The following is a 22,604-nucleotide window of genomic DNA, read 5'->3' on the forward strand; positions in this document are numbered from 1 at the left end:
CTACATTTTCTCTCTTTTTACATTTTAGGCTGTTAATTTGACAGAAAAATATGAGCAGGTTTTTTGGATCTAAAAAAGCCACTGTGACAAGACAACACTATTTTAATGCCATTTTGTAAAAATTTCTAAGGCATATTTTATAATTAGTTTGTTCCCAGTGTACTGCTACTTGATTTGCTTTTTGGTAACTATAAATTTTGATCAAAGAAATCACATGATAAAATTAATGGATTTGAAGTTAATGATTTAATTTACTGACCAGGATTTACTTGCTTTCCCCTTTGTTTAATAAACTGGTCAGTGGAAGCAGAATCTTGTTATTGTTGATTTTAGATGCTATTGGATCTTTGAATACAAATGTGAACATTTACACCATATACCTTGTAAAAGTTGTGAAATGTCTAAATTTGGAGAAATTGCCTCTGGTTTTCTAAAGAAATTAAGTTATATTCAGAGATGGGTTAAGGCATGCTATTTAATGAGTACATTTATCTCCATAATATTAAATTGTATGGGCTCAATTTTAAGGTTCTTAAAAATAGATAATTTTTGAGTTAGTATGTTTTGGTTAAGCATTTCTTTTATGTCACTTGTGCCTATTATAGGATAAGACTAAATCACCAACAGAAAATTGTTACAGAGTTTACAATTCAGGATGAGTAAAATATATATAGGTCTTGAAACAAGGGTCAAACCATGTGAGTAATATGCAAAATGTTTGAGTTAGCCATTAAATTTAAAGAATGCTTATTGGCAAAGTGTTACAGTTCCCAACCCTGGAACATAATACAGTATATCATATAACTGACTTTCATAAATATTTTTAGGTCCCAGTAATTTTTCAGATCTGGTTTTGAAAGTGAGGTTGGGGAATACATAAGAGAATTACAGAAGTATTTTGTTCTGAAATCTATTTTTGCTATATTTAATTATGGTATGATATGCTGTATTCATGTTATCTCCACTAAGTAATTTGATGTATTCAATTCCTTTGTCACCATTCACTCTGGTTTTAGCTCTTACACTTTGGTGTTGGCTCTTGGTCAGTTGTTTTAGAACAATAGACAAAAAAGTCTACGGTAAGGAACAGTCTTAATTGATAAAACATATAGCCAGTTTGGAAGGAACTCTTTAAAGTAATGGATATGGGGGTTATTTAGGTTCCTTTGGTTAATGTTTGTTTCTTTTGTCTGTTTCTTTTTCTTTCATTTCTACACATTCATGCAGTATTTCATGGTTCTATCAAAGCAGCAGTAAAAAAAATACTCTTGACGCATGAAAATTAACTGGTGAGGGGCCTCATTGCTATTTTTAAATTGTAGTTTTATTTTTAAATAGTTTTTTTTTCTTAATCAGAGGATCAGATGCATGACTTTTTTTTTTTTTTTTTATGGATGCAGATCTTCTATCAGGTGTCTCACAATAAATTCAAGAGGATTTTAGTTGGCCAGAAATGTTGCAAATGCACTAATTTGACTAAGATGTTGATACTTAATATATCCTCTTGAGACATAATTTTGCATGCAAAATTATCCCTTAATCTTTGTAGGTTTGTTAATATTGATGCATAAATGCCCTATATCTAAATGATCTTCTCCCCCTTCCCCTCCATAACTCTTGGTATCTAAATTGATGACAGCTCTGACACAAGCAAGATAACAGTGCTGTGTAGTATACATTTGTTTATATTATCGGCACTTCTCAGTATAGGTGGAAGGAACCATTACCTTTATTTAACAGTGGTTTTTCTTTTTTGTTGTTGTGTTTTACAGTTCTTTTCCCTGGTTCAGCCTGAACTATATACCAGGCCCTGCTGAAAATACCACCCAACAGTTTTCTTCTGCAGCTTATCCAGTTTCTCTTAAGTGCCCTGTACATATTGTATGTTTTATGATGAGATGCAGTTTCTTAATATGTATTACAGAAATACTACTGGTATTTGCAAATATGTAGTTTAATTGTATTATTGAACTCTCATTTTGGGGGCTTGGGCACATTAACAGATTAATCCATCTGTATAGGGCTTTTGCTGTTGGATAGAATTTAAATTGTCTACATAAATATTTGTCTTAGGACCCTTAGATTTCATCTGAATACACAGATTAGGCTTTAAAAACAGACACACATGTCATTTGGGGCATAAGAAGTTTGGCTCAGTTAGCTTTTGAACTGACACTCAGTAGCATTTTTTTGGTATGGTTAGCATGGCACATGTTGGAACATAAAGCATTTTACTGTACAGGTAAGGAATGTGCCATGTTGTTTTACCTATTCTCTCTCACTCACTACCACCCCCCCACACACACACACACACACACATACACATTCCGTGTGTATTCAGAAACATTCATATTCATTTTCATGAGTCAGCAAAAGCCCTACGCTTGATTCCAACAGAATATTTCCTTTACATACTTTTCTTCTCTTAATTTTTACAAAATTTGTATGGTAGGTGTAAAAAAAAATCATAGTAACTGTACCATATTATTAACCCCTAAATCAAACTTTTTTTGTCTTGTGTATCTTGATTTTTCTGTGTGCTTTATAGTGAAGCAGCCGACACGAGTCGTTGTTCATAAAACAGCTTTTGAAAGTTGAGAGCACACCCCTGGAGAACCGACTGTGCTTGCTTACGTTTGGTTCATGACTTAAAAATCGAGTACAGGTGATGAAATCTTGGCAGTGTTAACAAAAAAGTAGTGTGTATTGTGCTATTTTTTTTTTACTCTAGAAACTTAACCATTTGTAGACAAAAAGGAAACAAATTTTCACACATTGAAGTTTCATTCTGACATAAAAATTAATGATAAATAATCATATAGAGATCAAGCTTTATATTTTAGCGAACAATAAGTACTTTCAACAAACTCAGGTGGTGTATCAGGGAGACATTTTCTGGGTGTTTTTGTGTGTTTTCTGTTTTACAAAAAAATGTGTTCTCATGCAGGGATATTTCTCTGCAGGAGTTATTCCTGATGAGACTAAGGCTTTGTCTCTGTTGGCACCAGCAAATGCAGTGGCAGGTCTTCTGCCTGGTGGTGGACTCCTGCCTACACCTAACCCACTTACCCAGGTACTTGTTCTCTTGAATTCTGAAAAGATGGAAAGAAACCCAGAACTGTGGATAAAGTATATTTTACTTTTTAAGTGCTCTCAATATTCTAGCACATAGAGCAATATCATTTAAAGGACTGTAGTATAATCAAATACTACAGAGACATTCTCCAAAAGTTTGTACTTTAAGAACATCCTAAAAATTATAAAATATGTTTTGTACATATCTCAAAACAACCTATTAGTAATTGTGGCAGGGGTGGGTGATCTTCCTCAGTGTTAACACTTGAGAACATGCCATTACAAATTTGTTCATTTGATCCAGGAAGGAAAATAAAGCTGAAGTTCAAACTGCTTAAATGAAGCTTTCAATTGCCCTTTGATTTTTTTGCTGTTATTGTGGGGTTGGGATTAAGAAAGTGGCTTGAAAATGAAATTGAAATCTGGATTGGGATGTTTGCTTTCAGGAAAGTAAAGTTGATTAGAATAATGATTCTAACTGGTAATGCTTTAAGAAGCACCCTGAATTTTACTTTTGTAGTGCTGGAATTGAATTCAGAACTTCATGCATGATGGGGAAATGCTCTACCACTGAGCTGCATCCCCAGCCAGAAAGGCATTGAAATGTCTATATTTTAACTACTCCAAGAGATTATACAGGGCTTTTAAAAATAATAGCGAATGATGTGCCTCAACTAGAAATTTATAAAAATATCCTATCATGTCATCTTTCCTATATAAATAATTGGTTCTGTTAACTGTAGAATATGGAATCATGGAAAAGATCAGTATCTCCTGGATTTTAGATATAAATTTGATTAGTACTTAGCTTCTTGGCTTTGGTTTTGTAGTTTTGTTTGTTTGTCTTGCCTATGGGACGATAAAGGGGTAATTTCTGTGTCTTTTGATGTATAAAATTTTATATAATAATTATTAGTATTAACAAAGCATTTCACTTGTACTTAGTAAATACTTAAATTACAGAGTTGGATGATTTGTATTGACCAGATAGTATATGAAACTAGATGAACTTTCAGCACAGTTCTTGTGGAGAAAGACTGCTTCTAAAGTTTCAGAATTTTACAAGATTTCTGTCTGTTTAAATTACGGGCTAATCGGAATTAGGCAGGAAATAGAACCACATAGTAATTTGAACAGGGAAAATTTAATATAAAATAATAATAACTATTAGGGAAGCAGTAGGGGAAATCTAATGAATACAGGAATCATAGTATGAGAAACACTGCTGAGGCAGAAAGAATACAAGGAAGAAGCATATTTAGACCACAGGACTTAGACTCCTGAACAGATTTAGATTCTGAAAGGGTAGTGATTTTCCTGGATTCCCGTAGAACAAACCAGGAAACTATTCAAGGAGACGGCACTAAACTATATGGGAGGTAAAGGCCACTGAGTATCCCACGTGACACTGTACGAATAATCAAGAGACACAGAATTACTTCCTCAGTATCCTTCCAGCATTCTTAATAGGGCAGTCAGTCAGTCAAGGAGAAATGAGTGATGTCTCAAGTAGCACAAAACACAGCACTTAAAGTAAGTGCTAACCATTGGTATAAGGAACAAAAAAAGTCTTAATGAACAAAACTTGAATATTTACAGATTGGCGCTGTTCCATTGGCTGCTTTGGGAGCTCCTACTCTTGATCCTGCCCTTGCTGCACTTGGGCTTCCTGGAGCAAACTTGAACTCTCAGGTACAACTTCTTATTCTATTTTTTGGCCTACTTTTCTAGAAAGTTTGTTTTATTAACTGTTCATTTGCATTTCACAAGCAGGGGTTTAAAGTAGAAAATAGGTGTGTAGGTAGTTAACACAAAAATCAGTATGTCATGCAGTCAGTAACTGGGACATGCTTTTTTTTGGTACCAGGATTTGAATTAAGGGACACTCAACCATTGAGCCACAACCCCAGCTCTATTTTGTATTTGAACTCATGATCCTCCTCTCAGCCTCCCAAGCCTCTGGGATTACAGGTGTGCGCCACCATGCCCAGCTGATTGGGACATGCTTTCATAAGTTATTTTCCTCTTGCAAATTTTTGGGTTTTGTTTCGGTTTGATGCGTTTTATTTTTTCATTGAAATTTAGCTCTTTTTTTTTAATCCTTGTTTTGTAGCAATCTTTTAATACTAAGAAGTTGGAGTTTTATTACATGTGTATTTAAAATGTTCATTTCCCTCTAAAAACAATCAAGAAGTAGTTCTGTAAAATCTAAATTGTTAGCTCTCACTCTTCATATAACTTGTTAAAGCCGTTCTATTCAGTACAGTAGCCACTAAAAAATACACTGCCACCTGTCTTTATTTTTTTAATGTGGATTGTAAAAAAATTAATAATGTGTAGCTTGTGTTTTATTCTGTTTGTTAGCATCATGCATAGAGCATGTTACTTTTTATAGGTTTGACAAAATTGCCTCAGTGCATTTCAGTGTACTGAGAAAATAAATAGCATCGTTATTTGTTGCATGTATTCTTTACTAATTTTTTGGTTTTTTGCAGTCTCTTGCCGCAGATCAGTTGCTGAAGCTTATGAGCACTGTTGATCCCAAGTAAGGGTTTTGTTTGTTTTCATTCATGATAGTGTGTGTGAATGTCTAGTGTATCATTATTTTTGATAGAAGTACATGTTCTCAAGGCATATGTTACATATTGTTTTCTAGAAATGAGGGAAATCTAGAAGGAAACCCACGTATATTAAGGGTTTTATTTTAGTGTAATGTGGGTCTTTCATAATAAATATAAATGGCTTATACCAGAATAGTAACATAAAAAAATATCCTAGAATCAAACACAGTGGTGCACATCTGTAATCCCAGCAACTCAGGAAGATAAGGCAGAAGGCACATTTGAGGCCAGCCTCAGCAACTTAACCAGACCCTGCCTCAAAAAGGATCACGGCCGTAGCTCAGTGGTAAAGTGCTGCTAAGTTTAATCCCCAGTAATCTTTCCACCTCCCCCTACTTAAAATAAAGAATGTGCATTCAACTAGGGAAAGGACAGAGATGTTTAGTTTAGGGAACTTACTATAAAGGGAAAACTTATTTTGAAGATCAAAGGCTATCCCTGCGGATAGTAGGACTTAAAGAAGCAAAGCTGAAGGGAAAACTATCCCAAACCAAAGTCATGCAAGTTGCATAATCAATAGCTCACACATTCTTTGGGGATTTTTCTTATAGTTAAAATTCAAACGGGGCCAGATGCAGTGGCAAACTCATGTATCTCAGCGGCTTAGGAGGCTGAGGCAGGAGGAACATGAGTTCAAAGCCAACCTCAGCAACATAGCAAGGCCCTAAGTAACTCAGTGAGACCCTTACTGTAAATAAACTGTGGAAAAGGGCTGAGGATGTGGCTCAGTGGTTAAGTGCCCCGGGCTCAATCCCCCGTACTACTGCCCCCCTCCCAATTCAATCATGTACCCACCATCCAACTTAAAATGTCACCAATAGATTGAAGTTCTTTCTGTATCTATTTTATATGACATTTCCCACCATTTCCTCAAATCTACTGTACTAAATTGGTGTCTATAATTTTTTTTTTAACATGTATGAACCACTAAGGGCCATCTTTAGATCTTTAGCCTTCCCTTGATTTTTTTTTGGTGTGTGTGTGTGTAACTGGAAATTGAACCCAGGGGCTATCAGTAACTGAGCCACATAACCAGCGGTTGTTATATTTCATTTTGAGACAGGCTCTCACTGAGTTACAGAGGCTGGATTTGAATTTGTGATGTGTCTTACCCTCCTAAGCCACTGGGATTATAGGCATGCACCACTGCACTTGGCTCCAGTCAGAATGTCATGTGTAACTTTGATGGGCCATTGTCCATTGCCTCAGTTTCTCCCCATTTGTAAACTTAAAAGTTAAAGCCCAACAAAGATATTGTAGAATTCTTTTTTAAAAAAGTTTTTGGTTTTCAGCATTTCCATATTCAAAATTATTTATGGAAAGTTAATGTTCAGCAAAAATAAAAAAGTATTTTACTATTCCAGAATTCCAGATCTGTGTGAATCATTAAAAATAGAGGTGTCTATTATAAATATTCAAAACCATGCTACTATATATCATGTATTGAGGTTATGGAATCCCCCACCCTTTTTTTCAAGGAATAGTTTATTGAAATTATGTTACATGAAACTAAAGTATACTACTTATTTTAAGTGTAGGGTTGAATTTTAAAATATTTCTATCCTCAGTTCTTCTTTGTGTTTTAGGTTGAATCATGTAGCTGCTGGTCTGGTTTCACCAAATCTGAAATCAGATACCTCTAGTAAAGAAATAGAGGAAGCTATGAAAAGAGTACGTGAAGCACAGTCCTTGATTTCTGCTGCTATTGAACCAGGTAAAATATTTTTATGCAATTTTTTTGGAAATTAAACTAATATTCTTGACAAATGATGATGGCCTGCATGTAAAAATGTGTTGAATAATACTCTAGTTTTTTTTGTTTTTGTTTTTGTTTTTTTGATGTTTGCAAATTCTGTTAAATAAAAGATCATGTAATGGAGTGCCACCCAGGCATATTTGGAAATATCTGGAGAAATTTCTGGTTGTCACACTGGTACCAACTGCATTTAGTAAGTAGAGATTGAAATGTCGCTAGACCTATTACAGTGAACAGGAGTCCCACATACAATACTGAACCATTCCAAAATGTCAGCAGTGCCTAGGATTAAGTAATACCTGGTATGATATTTTGGTTGTTATTGATCATTTTTATTTGTCTAGGTTGGTATAGCCTAATCAGAAGAGCCTATGAAATGCTCCTCTTTTGTTTGAAAAAAAATCATTTGTCTTATTCTTTATATATATATATATATATTTTTAGTTGTAAATGGACCTCTATTTTATTTATTTATATGTAGTACTGAGAATCGAACACAGTGCCTCACACATGCTAGGCAAATGCTCTGCCATTGAGCCACAGCCCAAGCGCCTAGATTATCTTTTAATCAATTAAATTTTCAGTAAGTAGCCAAGGCCACAAGGAAAGCAGTAGAAGCTTTGGATACACAGATGGTTCTTTGTAACTCAGAACTCTTGGGCACTTGTCCTCTAAACTGCTTTTAGTTGAAAACTCATGAGTTAAATGGTTTATAAATTATTTTTTTCTGAGATTTTTGGGAATTTATTGATTGGATCCTGTTAATTGAGGGTCCTAAATGTGAAAGATAGAGGAACTTATTGTCACTTTAATGATAATCCACATATGAAAACTGCAGTGCTTTTATTTTGCTCTTTAAAGTAAGCTAGGCACAATGGCACACACCTTTAATCTGGTAACTCAGAAGGATCACAATTTCAAGGCCAGCTTAGCAAGACCCTGTTTCAGAGTTTAAAGAATAAAAGGACTGGGGATGTGGCTCACTGGTAGAGTGTTCCTGGGTTCCATACTCAGTTTTGCCCCCCAAAAAAGAAAAACACATGAAAATCAAAGCAAACATTAATCTGACTGATTATAGCTGTATTTATGAAGAAATCCCAAAAAAGGAAAAAAGGACTCAAACCTTCTAAAGAACAAATCAGAAATCACCTATGTGAAAGATAACCCTTTTTATTGATTTGTAGAAAATACCTTCACAGTCTTCTAATTGTGGCAAGTAAGATAGTAAAGGGAACTGTTAGCTGAGAATCAGAAATCTAATAATAAAGATCCATCAAAAGCCTAAATTATTTGTGTCATTTCCACAAGCTTCAGCAGTGGATTATGAAATGATCACTTGTGACATAAGTATATACGTAAAAGCTGAAAATTAAAGTAATAAGTAAATAAAATAAAATTAAAGTAATAAGAAATTCTTTGAATAACTCTTGAATGGGAGTAATTTTTCTGTTAGATGATTTCTAAATATTGGTTCCTTTTTTTTTTTTTTTTTAATTTAAAAAAAAATCCAGATAAGAAAGAAGAAAAAAGAAGGCATTCAAGATCAAGATCACGTTCTAGGAGGAGGCGGACTCCCTCATCTTCTAGACACAGGTTAGATTGCTTTTTGAAGTCAGTTATATCTTTTACAGAGGTAGTTTCTGTATTTCTGAATTTGATGTTTGCAGACTAGTTCCTGGTTAAAGTATATTTTGGTAACCATTGCTATTAACAGTATATGAATGAGTTCTCACACACATATAAAGTGAGGAAAGATATGAATTAAATCTATGATACTGTTAAACTCAAAAATCTGTGGGTGGTCAGAAGGCCTTGGGACTTGAATATCGAAATGACTTAGTACTGTTTAAAGATCACTGGACTTGAAACTTTGGAATTGAACTCTAGTTATAACTTTTTTCTGAAACTTAAATTGGAAGGTGACTTGAGGAACCTGCGTACATCTAATGTATGAATATTTGCAAGTGATAACTTGCTATTTTTTATACTTTATGAATTACTGGATAAACCAGTTGATAGTATCAATTCTCTCACTTATCTAGAGTAATACTAAATTTGTTTTTTTTTCCATATAACTTCCCTCTATAAATATATTAGGTCTCTACAGTCCAGTTTTCAAAATCCTTTACACTTATAAACATCTGGAGACAGTGGTTTTGTTTTTACTGCTTTGCAAATCTGTAATGTTTAGCTTAAAAGAAGACAATTTATTAATAAGTGCCAAAATTTGACAGGTGATAGTTAGGTAATTGCCATATGGAAATGAAACCATAATAATGAACTTTTTATAAAATTCTTTTAACTTAATAAAGTCAGTTATCTCTCAGACTTTGAATAGAACTTTTCCCCAAGCTTAATCTTTACAAGAAGGCAAAGGCAGCTAATTCAACTCAGTCATACAAGTCCTTCTTGATACACCATTGTACTTTAATCAGCATCAGTAGTGATTATGCATACTTTAAATATTACTCAAGAATTAATACTACTTATTCAAAGAACTAGATGTAATAAAATTAATAATTTTCACTGTTTCATCAAATCATCCTTATTAGAAGCAGCATTATCTTTCTTTTACAAGTTTATACAGAAGTGCCAATGATTGGTACAGTACATTTGCCATTACCTTGATTTGTGACAAGAAAATGCCAGTACCTTTCCTTATGCTGTTGCGTCATTAGTGCAAATATCAAGACAATGAAAAAGGCATATAATCACTACTATTTTGAAAATAATTTTGACCATGTGGACCCCAAAAAACGGTTTCATAAGTTATACTTTCTGAAACATTGCATTTGATAACTTACCACCAACCATTTCAGCCATTCTTTATTTTACCTAAACTCTCTGTTCAAATTACCTTAATTATATTCTAGTCTAAGCCCTGGCAGGGTAGTACTTAAAATTGTGATATTCCAAAAATTAAATAAATAAATAATAAGATTGTGATATCCCAGTTGTCAATTATTTCAGCTAATTTTCAGATTTAGTACCACTTGGTTCTTATATCCTTGTGTTTTTTTCTTCTGAAACCTAGTTCATACCATGTCTATATTTAGTATCTTCATGGATTATTTTAGAAGTGTTCTGTGTGATGTCTTCTATTCCCTGTCACCCAACTTCTCCCTGACCATCTCATTCTTAGAGATGGTAATGAGAAACATCCACTGCATTAATGATAAAGAAGACCACAGAATAGCTTTCAGTTTATTTGCTAGTCAGTGTGACATATCTTTCCACACATTGTCATTTTCCACTTCAGAACAGTTATGAAACTTCTTGCCTTACCAATGTTTTCTTTATGCCTTCATGTGTTGGCTCATCATGTTCCTTCTTCTCTAATAATACTGTTTCTTATATCTTCACTTCCCCTTGAGGAACTTCTTCTTTCTGAAAGATATGGCTTAAATTCTACTGTTTATGTGAAGTGTTGGTACTACTCAACTATCTTAATCTTCCAAGACAGTGCTCTCTCATAGTCTGATCTCTAATACAATATATCTTTTACTGGGATTACCATAATTTGTTTTCTAAATCATATTCTTAAAATTGAGAGTCTATATCTTTTCCTTTTCCTTTCTCATTCTTTTTCAGTTAAGAACTCTAGCAGCTTTATTCCTATTACTAAATTCTGTGACTCTCAAATTTTAATAATGATGTACTTTTGCTACTGAAAAACAGTATTCAAACATTTCTCTGAATTCAGCTGCTTATAATATAACATAATTATTGTGAGTAGAGTATCTTAGGCTTTTTTGTTTTTGTTTTGTTTCATTTTGTTTCTTGAGAACAGAGTATTACTTGTGCCCAAGCTGGCTTCAGACTCCGGGGATCAAGTGATCCTCCTGATGCCAGGACTCTAGGTGTGTGCCACCATGCCTAATTTATCTTAAGCATTTTAATTATCGTGACTTTCAGCAAGCCTCTTTATTTGTTTACACATTTGATATACTTATCTCTGAATTTCCTGATACTTAAATAAGTACAGTAAAAGTGTCTCTTGCAATATGTTGGCCTTGAAAAGTAATTGTTTTAGGCTCTAGTGATTTGATAGATTGTTGCAGTACCTCCGTTTCTTAGATTTTTCAAAATTTATTAAATCTGTGTGTTTAGAAAGTTGTAAAAATGCTCTTGGTAGTATTCAGTATTGCTCTCTGTGTATATTATAGGTAGGAAAAAAGGCTTAACTTGGTTATTGAAAATGTTTTACACATTTTCTTAAAGCTAGCATGTTGAGATGTACTTAATTCTAACAACATTAATTTTTTGTTTTCCAGAATTTTTAAATCTTTTTAGAATAAAATGGTAATTCTGATGTTTCATAGGCTAATTATTTCCCTTACAATTGTTCTTAGTACCTTAAGTCAGTTACTGTAGTAATTGACTAGGGCTACGCTAGTGAATAAATGTAACATATTTCCCCTGTCCTTCTGGAGGTTACAGAAAAGTAGATAAACATTTAAAAATTTCTTGGGATATGGAGGTATTATTATAAGAGATTCAAGGATGGCTGCAAATAAGTGTTACAAATAGAAGTTAATTGTGAGTTTAATAAGGTGGTACTAATGTTTTTTCCTTAATATTTTGTTTTAGTTGTAGTTAGACAAAATACCTTTATTTTACTTTTATGTGGTGCTGAAGATCGAACCCAGTTCCCTGCATGTGCTAGGCAAGCGCTCTACCACTAAATCACAACCCCAGTTCCTCCTAATGGGTTTTAAGGCAGTTTGTTCAAGGAATTAATTAAAATCAAAGCTATATTAATACATCAGTAAGGGAAAATCAACTATTCTCTGAAATAGCTGCTATTTTATTTCTTTGACTCCTGAAGAACCAGTTATCGAGGAGGATAATACTCTTGAGCTGTGGCAAAGATTTGAATATGACCTTTTGTATTTCTAAAATATGTTTCACAGAAAGTTTGATGGCTAAATGTTAAATGATCAAGACTAAACAAAGGACTACAACTTCTTTTTAATTATTCTTAAAATAGAGGTATTAAGATAGTAGTAAAGAATTGGTGACAACATCTGAAGATTAAATAAGCTTAAAGAGAATGTGCTGGAAGAAAAGCCAAGGGGCATACAGAAACATTGGTTAAATGATAGCAAAGAGAGGATCATGTGGAGACCATGATATTTTGAGGGGGAAAAAAAGAGCAAAAGAGATAGTTTATACTGAGTTGAATATGTAAGGCCTAGATTGCTTAGAGTTTCTTAAATTGTGAATTAAAGAATTGAAATATATTTCAGAAATGACTGCAACCCACTAAGCAGTCTTCATTTATAAAAAGGGATTATAATGGTACATACTTTATACAGTTACTATGAAGCCTATTTCTAAATCATATAGAAAGCCTAATATAAATATTTGATAATTGATAAATATTGTTTAATCTGGAATGTTGGGGGGAAATTACAATGCCATGTACTTGTTTAAAGTAATGTCAGAGAATTTATTTTTCCTTCATTCTCTAGTAGTGCTTTTAACCTTCGAGTTTTGTAGGTTCAGTGGGAATAGGAAGACTGGTCTGAAATGTTGAGCAGAACATTGAAAGATGGGGAATTCAAGTGTTAAAAGGTATCCAAGATGTTTATAGGTTGAATAATGACAGCAACTGATAAGGGAAGATTATCCCCACTTAATTCACAGTCCATATGTTTGAGGCTGATTGAAGTATTCACAATTAAGTATTCAGTAGTCTTTTTACAATATACATGTATTGCTTCTGTTACATTATTAGGCGATCAAGAAGCAGGTCAAGGAGACGATCACATTCTAAGTCAAGGAGTAGACGACGATCCAAAAGTCCACGACGGAGAAGATCTCATTCCAGAGAAAGAGGTAGAAGGTCAAGAAGCACATCAAAAACCAGGTATTACTGATTATTAACATTGGGTAAAAATGCATGTTTTTGCGTTCCTAGGACTCCAAATACTGTGCTACTTGGAACAAAAAGAGGCAAGGGTACAGGCAGATAGAGCTACATAGGGGAAGAATATACTGGAGACTTGAGGAGGCTAACATTTATTTTCTTGTCTCCCATAAACTAAAACTTCAGCCCATAGGTGTGAATGCCTCAGTAAAATTTCTTTTTTCTCTCTTTTTTTTTCCTAAGTAAAATTTCTTAGTAGTAAAAATTCTTAGCTGTCCCTTTTACTTCATTTTTTTCTTTCCACTACTGCAAAAGATTTAGTGTTGCCTGCCATTCCTTGTGGTATGCCAAAGATTAAGATAGACAGTTATGTTTCATTTCTCTTTATATGTCTCATTATTCAGTGACTTAGAAACATGCATTATGGATCAATATGTGCCAGACATTGAACTGTACTACAAAAAGTCTCTTATCCCATGATTTGAGACCAGTACAGAGTTAAACTAAAGATTCATAAGGAAAAGAAACACCATCTTAATGTTCATTTCCATTTACTATACTTTCAAGAACTAAGCTTTCATAAAGATCTGAACCTTTTTAAAAAATTAGCGTGTCTAGTTTTGAGTTACACATAACCATATCATTGATTTTCATTCTATAGTGGCATGAGAGCTTTATCATTTGAAAAGTATATTGTTTTTCCCTTGGTTATTTATCTTTGGTAAGCATATAACTTGACAGTGGGAATAGAGGAGATAGGAATACTGGGTATTCAACTCATAATGGGATTGTGTCGCTAAATGGATTATATGTTAATCTAGTCAAACAAGACTGCATATTGGAACAATCATCTTACACAGAATTGGGCATTCTTTTCTCAAGAATTTTCTGTGTATTAGGAGAGTAATAATTGGAGAAAGACTGTGATGGTTGCCATGTACATTGGAAGAAGATTGAGAAGTGACTAGAATATTACATTCTGAAACATTGAACTTGACTTTGTTAGGACACGTGGTATCAGATTGAAAATGACATTTACAAAGTTAGCAATGAGCCAGGCATGGTGGCTCACACCTATAATCCTAACAACTCAGGAGTCTGAGACAGAAGAAACTCAAGTTTGAAGCCAGCTTTAGCAATTTATTGAACAACTTAATGAGACCCTGTCTTAAGAAGGGATAGGGCTGGGGTTATAGCTCCATGGTAAAGCCCCCCTTGGGTTCAATACCTAGTTGACCACCTCACCCATACACAAAAGGTACTAACCATGCAACACATGACTGTAATTTGAAATATCTCCAATAGAGGTACATGATCAATTTGTGGAAAGCATACCTGAAACATTTTAGGAAATTGATAATTGTCACTTAAGAATTAGGTGATAGCCAGTTGGATGAAAAGAAGATCAATGCTAGAGCAAGATAACCAGAGAAGGAATGGGATGAAATAGAGAATATATAGTGAAAAGATTATCATACAACAGCAAAGGGGGGATACTTTGATCCCTAATAGTTGAGGATAGGATGTTTTTAAGAATGTGGTTAGATTTGATTGTACTTTTGTTTTCATTTGTAATACTCTATATATTGGAGTCTTAATTATACATTCTTACATTATGTTTATTTATTAGAGATAAAAAGAAGGAAGACAAAGAAAAGAAACGTTCCAAAACACCACCAAAAAGTTACAGCACAGCCAGACGTTCGAGAAGTGCAAGCAGGTAAGGTGGCATCCTGAATTCTTTGCATATTTTTACTTTAAGGTTATCAGAAGGCTGTGAATGTAAAATATGCTTCAGAACATTAATACTCCAGTATTACAAAAGGAAGACTTTACCAAAATTCAATGTTTTTAAAGGCAATTTGTGAAGAACAATCTGGAGTTTATCTTTGTATCATCTTGTAGCATAGAGTGTATATAAAAATAATGTGGAATTTAGCCATGTCAGTGCCTCTCTTTTTTTTTTTTTTTTTTTTTAAAGTTCTAGATGAACACAATACTTTTGTTTAATTCATTTTTATACAGTACTGAGGATCGAACCCAGTGCCTCACACATACCAGGCAAGCGCTTCACCACTGAGCTACAACCCCAGCCCCAGTGTTTCTATTTTAATGAGAAATTTTAATCCCTAAAGCATATCAAATTGTTATATTAAATTAGTTTTATTAAGAGTTACATTTGCTGTATCCACATATTAGTACTCAAGAATATTTCATTTTTATATTGTGGCATTGATAAATTAAGGGAAGACAGTGGAAGTTCTGATTTGTATCATTTTTAGATTTTAAAAGTCTATTTTTTAAATTGTCATAATGAAAATTAAAAGTGTCACAAACTTTTCCCCACATAAAATGTATTTCATGCTTAACTTGGATTTTTGTGATTTTAATAAGGACTGGCCATCCTTAATATTGTTTCTTTCAGATATTATTTATGCTTTACTTCAGTGTTTGATACCTTATGTCATATTTTTAAAAACTCAAAAGTGGATGAAAGACTTAAAGAGCCAGAGCCAAAACTGTAAAACTTAAAACAGAAGTAAATTTCAGTGACCTTGATTGGCAGTGGTTTTCTACATAAAGACACCAAGGGAACAAGCACAACAGAAGAAAAACTACAAAGGAAAAGCACCAGAATCGCAAATTTTTAACTCTCAAGGAAGTTAAAGTCTGCTCATGGAGTGCAAGAAAATATTTTTAATACATAGACCTGATAAGGAATTTATATCTAGAACATATAAAAAATTCTTAGAGCTTAGCAATAGAAAGGCAGATAATCCAAGTAAAAACTAGTCAAAGGATCTATGTAGGCGCTTCTCCAAAGAAGTATGCAAATATAGTTCATAAGTACATCAATAATCTTCAATATTTTAGCCACCAAGGAAAGGAAGTCAGTCACAATGAAATACCACTTCACACCCACAAGGATTGTTGTGATCAAAAAGATAAGTCAATGTTAGTGAGGAATTAGAAGAAATTGGCAATAGCTCTGGGGAAAACAGGCTGGCACTTACTTTCTTAAAAAGTTAGAACAGAGGTTTTTAACCCTGCAGTTTTACTACTACAGATTTTTAAAAAAATGCACTCATGTAAATGCTTGTAAAAAAAAAATTATAGCATTATTCATGATAGCCAAAAAGTTAGTGCAGGTGTCCACTAACAAACAAGTGGATAAACAGATGTTCTAATACAGTAGATTATTTGGCATTAAATAAAGTGATATGGATGAACATTGAAAACAGGCCAGAAGCCAGTCATGGAAGTCATGTGAATGGTTCTATTTATATGAAAAGTCTAAACTAGGCAGATATTAGAGATCAAAACTTGGTAAAGGGAATGGGATTTCTGTGGATCTGAATGAGAATGTTCTTGCAAAGTACGCTTACAGAAGAAAGAAAAGGAAACCAGGTTTAAGTACCAAAAGGAATGCAATATCAAGTCTGGGGGACAGGTGGCAAAAAGCTATAGGAGATGGGAAGTATAGCATGTTTTCTTGCCTTAAAAACCAAAGAGGGACTGGAGCTGTAGCTCAGAGGCAGAACTTGTACTTAGCATACACAGGCCCTGGGTTCAGTCCTCAGCACCAAAAACAATAGAAAATTAATTTAAAAAAAAAAACAAACGACTTTTACCTATTGGTTATATACCTTACCTCTTGAGTAGACCATTCTAAGTTAAAATATTTTTTGTTTTTATTAAATACTTTCTTTGCAGCGATACCTCAATATATTGAGGGGCACAGAAATACAAAACATTTCTTCCACGTAAAGAATTTGTAGTATCAGTTACACAGAACAGTAGCAAGAAGTGTAACATTCATATTCCTGACAAACTTAGTAAATATTCGATGAATAAATGTTGATTGCTTTGCACATGGTCATCTTTCACGTCCAATAACTTAAGAATTCAGGAGCTTTTTTTTAAAGCCACAATAAAAAGTAGGTGAAAACCGTCCTAAAAATAATTGTTTAAAGTAGAGTTGGTGGGGCGGATTTTGCTGGGGTGTAGGGAGTCTATATAACTAGACTTGGCAACTCTACTTTTCTGGATTTCATCTAATGATTTAGAAGCTTAATTTTTGTATATTAATGACTGCCTTCCCAAAACATTATTGAATTATCCTAAATCTGTTCTAGCCACCAAAGATTTGAATCTAAAACTGAATTTCCTCCATAATAGGTTGAATTTTTCTTGCTTGCATTAGAACTTTTGTTAATCAGTTCTTTCTCAAACCTAAGAGTGTTTCTGCTCAAAACAGTTTTGTGAAACAGGTCTTACATTATTAGAATCATGTTATAGAAGTTCCCAGTGGAGCTAATTAGATCGCACTGTATTTTAAAGTCTAGTTTGCACGTTTGTGTTTCTAGAGAGAGACGACGAAGAAGAAGCAGGAGTGGAACAAGATCTCCTAAAAAGCCTAGGTCTCCTAAAAGAAAATTATCTCGCTCACCATCCCCTAGGAGGTAAAAATGTTAATTGTTTTGATCTGGCCTTTATGATTTTCAGAAGTTCTAAAGATTTTTAAATTGTCTTTTGTTTTTTATAACATATATTTTTTTCCTTTTGGAGTATTGAAAGTGCTTGAGAAGGTATCTTATATTCTCTTTATATTCTTGAGACTTAAACACTTCTTAGAATTGATCATTTTAGACCTCTAAATCAGATCTCCCAGTCTTCTTGCCTGTGGTACCTGTGCACAAATTGATGCCTTTATTGTCCAGTTTTGAAATTGGATCTTCACTGTCCTCTTTTTACCTTGTGGAATTAAAACTTATTGCTCATATTCAAGGGTGAAACTTCTTGTGAGGTTCCTTTAAAGGATCTTTTTTGAGCACATTTTAACTGTCATTCTAGACATAAAAAGGAGAAGAAGAAAGATAAAGACAAAGAAAGAAGCAGAGATGAACGGGAACGATCAACAAGCAAAAAGAAAAAGAGTAAAGATAAGGAGAAGGACCGGGAAAGAAAATCAGAGAGTGATAAAGATGTAAAAGTATGTATACAAACTGATTTAGTTTGGAATTTGGGGTGGTGTTTGTGCTTTGAAGAAATTCTTTTTCTTTGAAGAAACTTACTTTTATTATTATCCTTGGCAAAGCAGGTTACACGGGATTACGATGAAGAGGAACAGGGGTATGACAGCGAGAAAGAGAAAAAAGAGGAGAAGAAACCAACAGAAACAGGTTCCCCTAAAACAAAGGAATGTTCTGTAGAAAAGGGAACCGGTGATTCACTAAGAGAATCCAAAGTGAATGGGGACGATCATCATGAAGAAGACATGGATATGAGTGACTGAGTACTGCCTCTGTGGGAGTCCAACTGTATACATGCATCAGTGTCATTCCTTTGTGTGATTTATTATTGCTGTATTTGTTCATCTCAATCCTAGATGTATACAGCTGAGTTATAAATGGTTATAAAGCTCCTGATATTGATATTAGTTATTTACATCAAAAAGCTTTTAGAAAATGGTACATGGTAACCAGCTCTTGTCGTGGTGAAATCTGATTGAGTAACCAAGCAGTTTTACTATTCTGGTGCTGCTTCATAACAAAAGTGAAAAGCTGCATGCATCTACAGCAGGCATGGATTGTTTATGTTGTATGATCTCCTTTATTACGTAAGTTCACTTATAGTATTTCTAGAATTTGATTCATTGCCATAATAGAGCCATGTAGGGAATGCACTGATTGCATGTTATTGTGGCAAGAATATCCTAAATGTCATTAAAATCCTCCAACATGATGGATCTACTTATGGTCTTGTTTGTTGACATGACAAATTAACATTCTTAGAGTTACATCTGGAAATGAGCATTTGAAATAGATAATCCTGTAAGCCTTGTGGCTCAATTTTTGTGGCTTTTGTTTAACTTTTGAAAGGTTATATATGCACTAACCTTTTTTGATGGCTAATTAGGCTTTAATTACAGAAACAACATTTCAAATAAAACTGTCTTTGGCGGTGAGTAAATAGCAACATTTTGAAGTAGAGTTGTGTACTTTTTCATGGGTGTTTGGGAATTTTTTTCCTAACGTAATTTATTCCATATCTACATCAGTGAAAGTTATCCGCCTATCCTGAGTCCATCTGTAAAAGAAAGTTGTATCTTGTCCTGATTTTCAATTTTTCTTTTTGTTTTAAGCTCACTTATGGAAAAAGGGGTAGTGCATTTTAAATTGACCTTCGATGCTTTTAAAATAAGATAGGTCTACTTGATAATGTACTTTTATTTGATCTCAAGTTGTACAAAACCAAGAAATTTTGTGTTACTATTACTATAGTAGTAATCTTAATGCACACAGTGATTCCATGTTATATGCAAAGTAGTTAGGCAACTGTTTTCTTAGTTACAGGAGTTTCGGGCTTCACTTTTGTGCAGTAAAAACAAAAGTAGGCTACAGTCTGTGCCATGTTGATGTACAGTTTCTGAAATTGTTTTACAAGACTTTGATAATAAAACCCTTAAACTTATGTTCATGTTCCTGTAAAACTGTATTTGTATTTATTTACATTATTGAATGTAAGACATTTACCTCATTCATTTTACCAATTCTTTCTCTTTCTATCCACATTTAAATACAGTAACAAGATGAAATCCATCACCTTATGCTGGTATTTGCCATCAGAATTGTCAAATAATTGAATTTCTATCTAAAACAGTCTTGATATAACTTTCTCATATTTTGGATATGGGAATGGGGTTGGATTACACCATGAACTTTAGGATAAACAAATGATCCACTTATAATCTAGTAAATTTATATTTTCAGTGAAATAATGTTTGCCTTTTCTGAAATAATATAGAAACTGTCAATGATATGTATGCTGTACAGTACTAAATAGTATATTTATTCGTTTATGAAATTAGGAGTGTTTGGCTAGGATTAAAGAAAGTTGAGACTTGGAGTTGTAGTTTTATCCAAGTTTTTCAGTAAAATTTGATTTTTTTAAAAAAACTGTTCTAAAAGTTGAAATGCCATATAGAAAAGCAGCATTTTTATAGTTTGTAGTAACTTTTTAAGACTATCAGAAATTTGTTTATGGCAAGTATAAGAAATTCTAGAAATGGTCCAAATAATCACTGATTTTTTTTTTTCTGAGTGCAAATGACATTTTAAATTTAGAAAAAAATGTTTAGTAAAGATTGACCCATGTGATGTGGCCATTTTTTATAAGTCAAAAAACAATACTGGCAGTTTTATGGGGTAAAAAATAAAAATCTGTCTCCCCCAATTGTACCCTCTGGATGCAAATATATTATTTTCTAAAGGGATTTAAAAATGGGGATTTTAAAATAGTGCCACTTACTTAAGATGCTGCAGTGAAGGAAGTTATATTTAGGATATTTTTCAGTAAACATATTCTGCACAAAGGTAGTGTTATACTGGGACACAATCCTTTTAACAGATGAGGTAACCAGTTGAAATCAAGTGAACACTGCCTCCACACCAAGTTTTGTTCTGTATTTGGTAGTAAAATGATCTAAAAATAAAAGTGGTTTTGTTAGAAAAAAAATGTTTGTTCTTATTTATTTGCTTAAATTCTGTAGGTAATTAGATTAGTGTCTTTAGGAGGAGACTTGAATTAACAGTCTAGTCAAGGGTTTGCTTTATGTGGCCAGCCTGGAGAGAACTGTTGACCTGTGCACATTAGTTGGTTGGGGGGAATTGTATCTATATATCAATTAACAGTAGATGCTGTTTATGGTTTTTGAAAAACTGTGTAGTAATTTAGGCCAGGCACAGTGTAATCTCAGCTACTCAGGAGGACCACAGATTCAAGGCAAATTAGACCCTATCTTAAGTCTATTAAAAATAAAGGGGACTCAGGATATAGCTCAGGGTAGTTCATTCCCCAGTACTAAAAATGTTATTTAGGTGGTAATGTTAAAGCAAAAACACTAACATAGGGCACATATATTTCCATTATGATGTTAACCATTAAAGATAGAAATGTAAACAGTAAAGGAAAAAGCCAGTACTGTAACAGTAAAAGCTAATTTTTAACCTTGGAGCTGCGTCTTACAACTCAGGTTCACACAGTATTATCAGTAAATCTAGTACTGAATTGGGTAACAGATAAAGATCCATACTGTTTGAAGATTAATGCTCTGGGTGTTTAAACTGGAATTGAGGTTTCTGTCTTTGGTCTCAAAAACTTAAGCGTCTCATCCTTGGTTCTAAATCAAGTCCATATTTTGTGTTATAGTTGAATGTGGGTGTAATGGAATTGCTATTGCTACTGGAACCTTGTTTTATAAACATCCAGAATTCATTCATTCATTACTAAGAAGAGTGTTAGCATAGCAGAAGTAATATTTCCCTAAATGTTTTCTACATACTGATTAATTTTGTATCTGATAAGTGGATTTAGACATTATTAGCAAAGTAATTTAGGCCCTGTGGGAATATTATTAATATTCTCATATTGTATAGTATTAGATATTTAGCATTTACAGATAAAGGGTTTGATATGACATTTTTTTTTAAGAACTGATAATTTGTAAAGGACTTCTTTTGGTTTGTGTTTTGCAGTACTGAGGATCAAACCCAACCCAAGACCTCCGGCATGTTAGGCAAGTACTATATCACTAACTACATCCCCTGCAACTGACAGAACATTTTTCAATGACTATTTAATAAAGTCCTTATTAAAAAAAATACTGACATATCATTTTCAAAATTTGAAGCTCATTTTTGTAGTGCACTATCACTAAAATTGGTATGATGCTTCTTATAAAAGCTAGCTAGAAGCTGGAGCATATACCTGTAATCCCAGCAACTAAGGAGGCTGAGGCAAGAGAATGCAGTTTGAGGCCAGTCTCAGCAACAGCAAGATACTGTCTCAGAGGACACAGGATGTACATCAATGGTAACGTGCCCCTGGGTTCAGTCCCCAGTACCTAATCCTTCCTACTCTGCAAAAAAAAAACAAAAAACAAAAACTAAAGTGATTGGTACATAAGAAATTGAAGGTCTAGGATGACGGAATGTTTCAAATGTTTACTTTTAAGTTATTCTAAACTATACTCGATTAGAATTTAATGTTCAGTTATTTAAAACTGTACTCAAAGAAGCAAAACTCCTAGTTTTTTGTTATTTTGTGTTTTAACAGGGATGGACCTTGATTGTCTGAGACGGTTAAGCAGTCTCAGTAAGGCTTTTGTCTTTGCACCTGATGCTGCAGTTTAAAGTCCACAAGCAGCTGGAAAGTGAAGATTTGTGACTGTAAGAATAAGCTGGAGCTAACCACAAGCACAAACTAAAACCTACAAGGA

General features: G+C 33.6%; 1 protein-coding gene across 6 annotated transcripts in view; it reads left to right on the top strand.

Annotated features, from left to right (window-relative positions):
- Nucleotides 1–19,798, top strand: part of Srsf11 (serine and arginine rich splicing factor 11) — a 35,539-nt gene extending 15,741 nt beyond the window's left edge. For 3 of the 6 annotated variants that reach the window (XM_027949474.3, XM_027949475.3, XM_027949473.3), the window contains 10 exons: nt 2,964–3,073; nt 4,675–4,767; nt 5,571–5,620; nt 7,283–7,410; nt 8,964–9,045; nt 13,193–13,324; nt 14,955–15,044; nt 17,671–17,787; nt 18,179–18,317; nt 18,423–19,798. In XM_027949474.3, coding sequence (XP_027805275.1) covers nt 2,964–3,073; nt 4,675–4,767; nt 5,571–5,620; nt 7,283–7,410; nt 8,964–9,045; nt 13,193–13,324; nt 14,955–15,044; nt 17,671–17,787; nt 18,179–18,317; nt 18,423–18,620 — 1,139 coding nt within the window. In that variant the 3' untranslated portion in view covers nt 18,621–19,798. The remainder of the gene's footprint in view (nt 1–2,963; nt 3,074–4,674; nt 4,768–5,570; nt 5,621–7,282; nt 7,411–8,963; nt 9,046–13,192; nt 13,325–14,954; nt 15,045–17,670; nt 17,788–18,178; nt 18,318–18,422) is intronic. The other 3 variants (XM_027949477.3, XM_027949483.3, XM_027949479.3) reach the window with 3 other exon arrangements.
- Nucleotides 19,799–22,604: the final 2,806 nt, after the last annotated feature.

The sequence above is a fragment of the Marmota flaviventris genome, chromosome 10 (assembly GCF_047511675.1).
Source record: "Marmota flaviventris isolate mMarFla1 chromosome 10, mMarFla1.hap1, whole genome shotgun sequence".
NCBI lineage: Eukaryota > Metazoa > Chordata > Mammalia > Rodentia > Sciuridae > Marmota > Marmota flaviventris.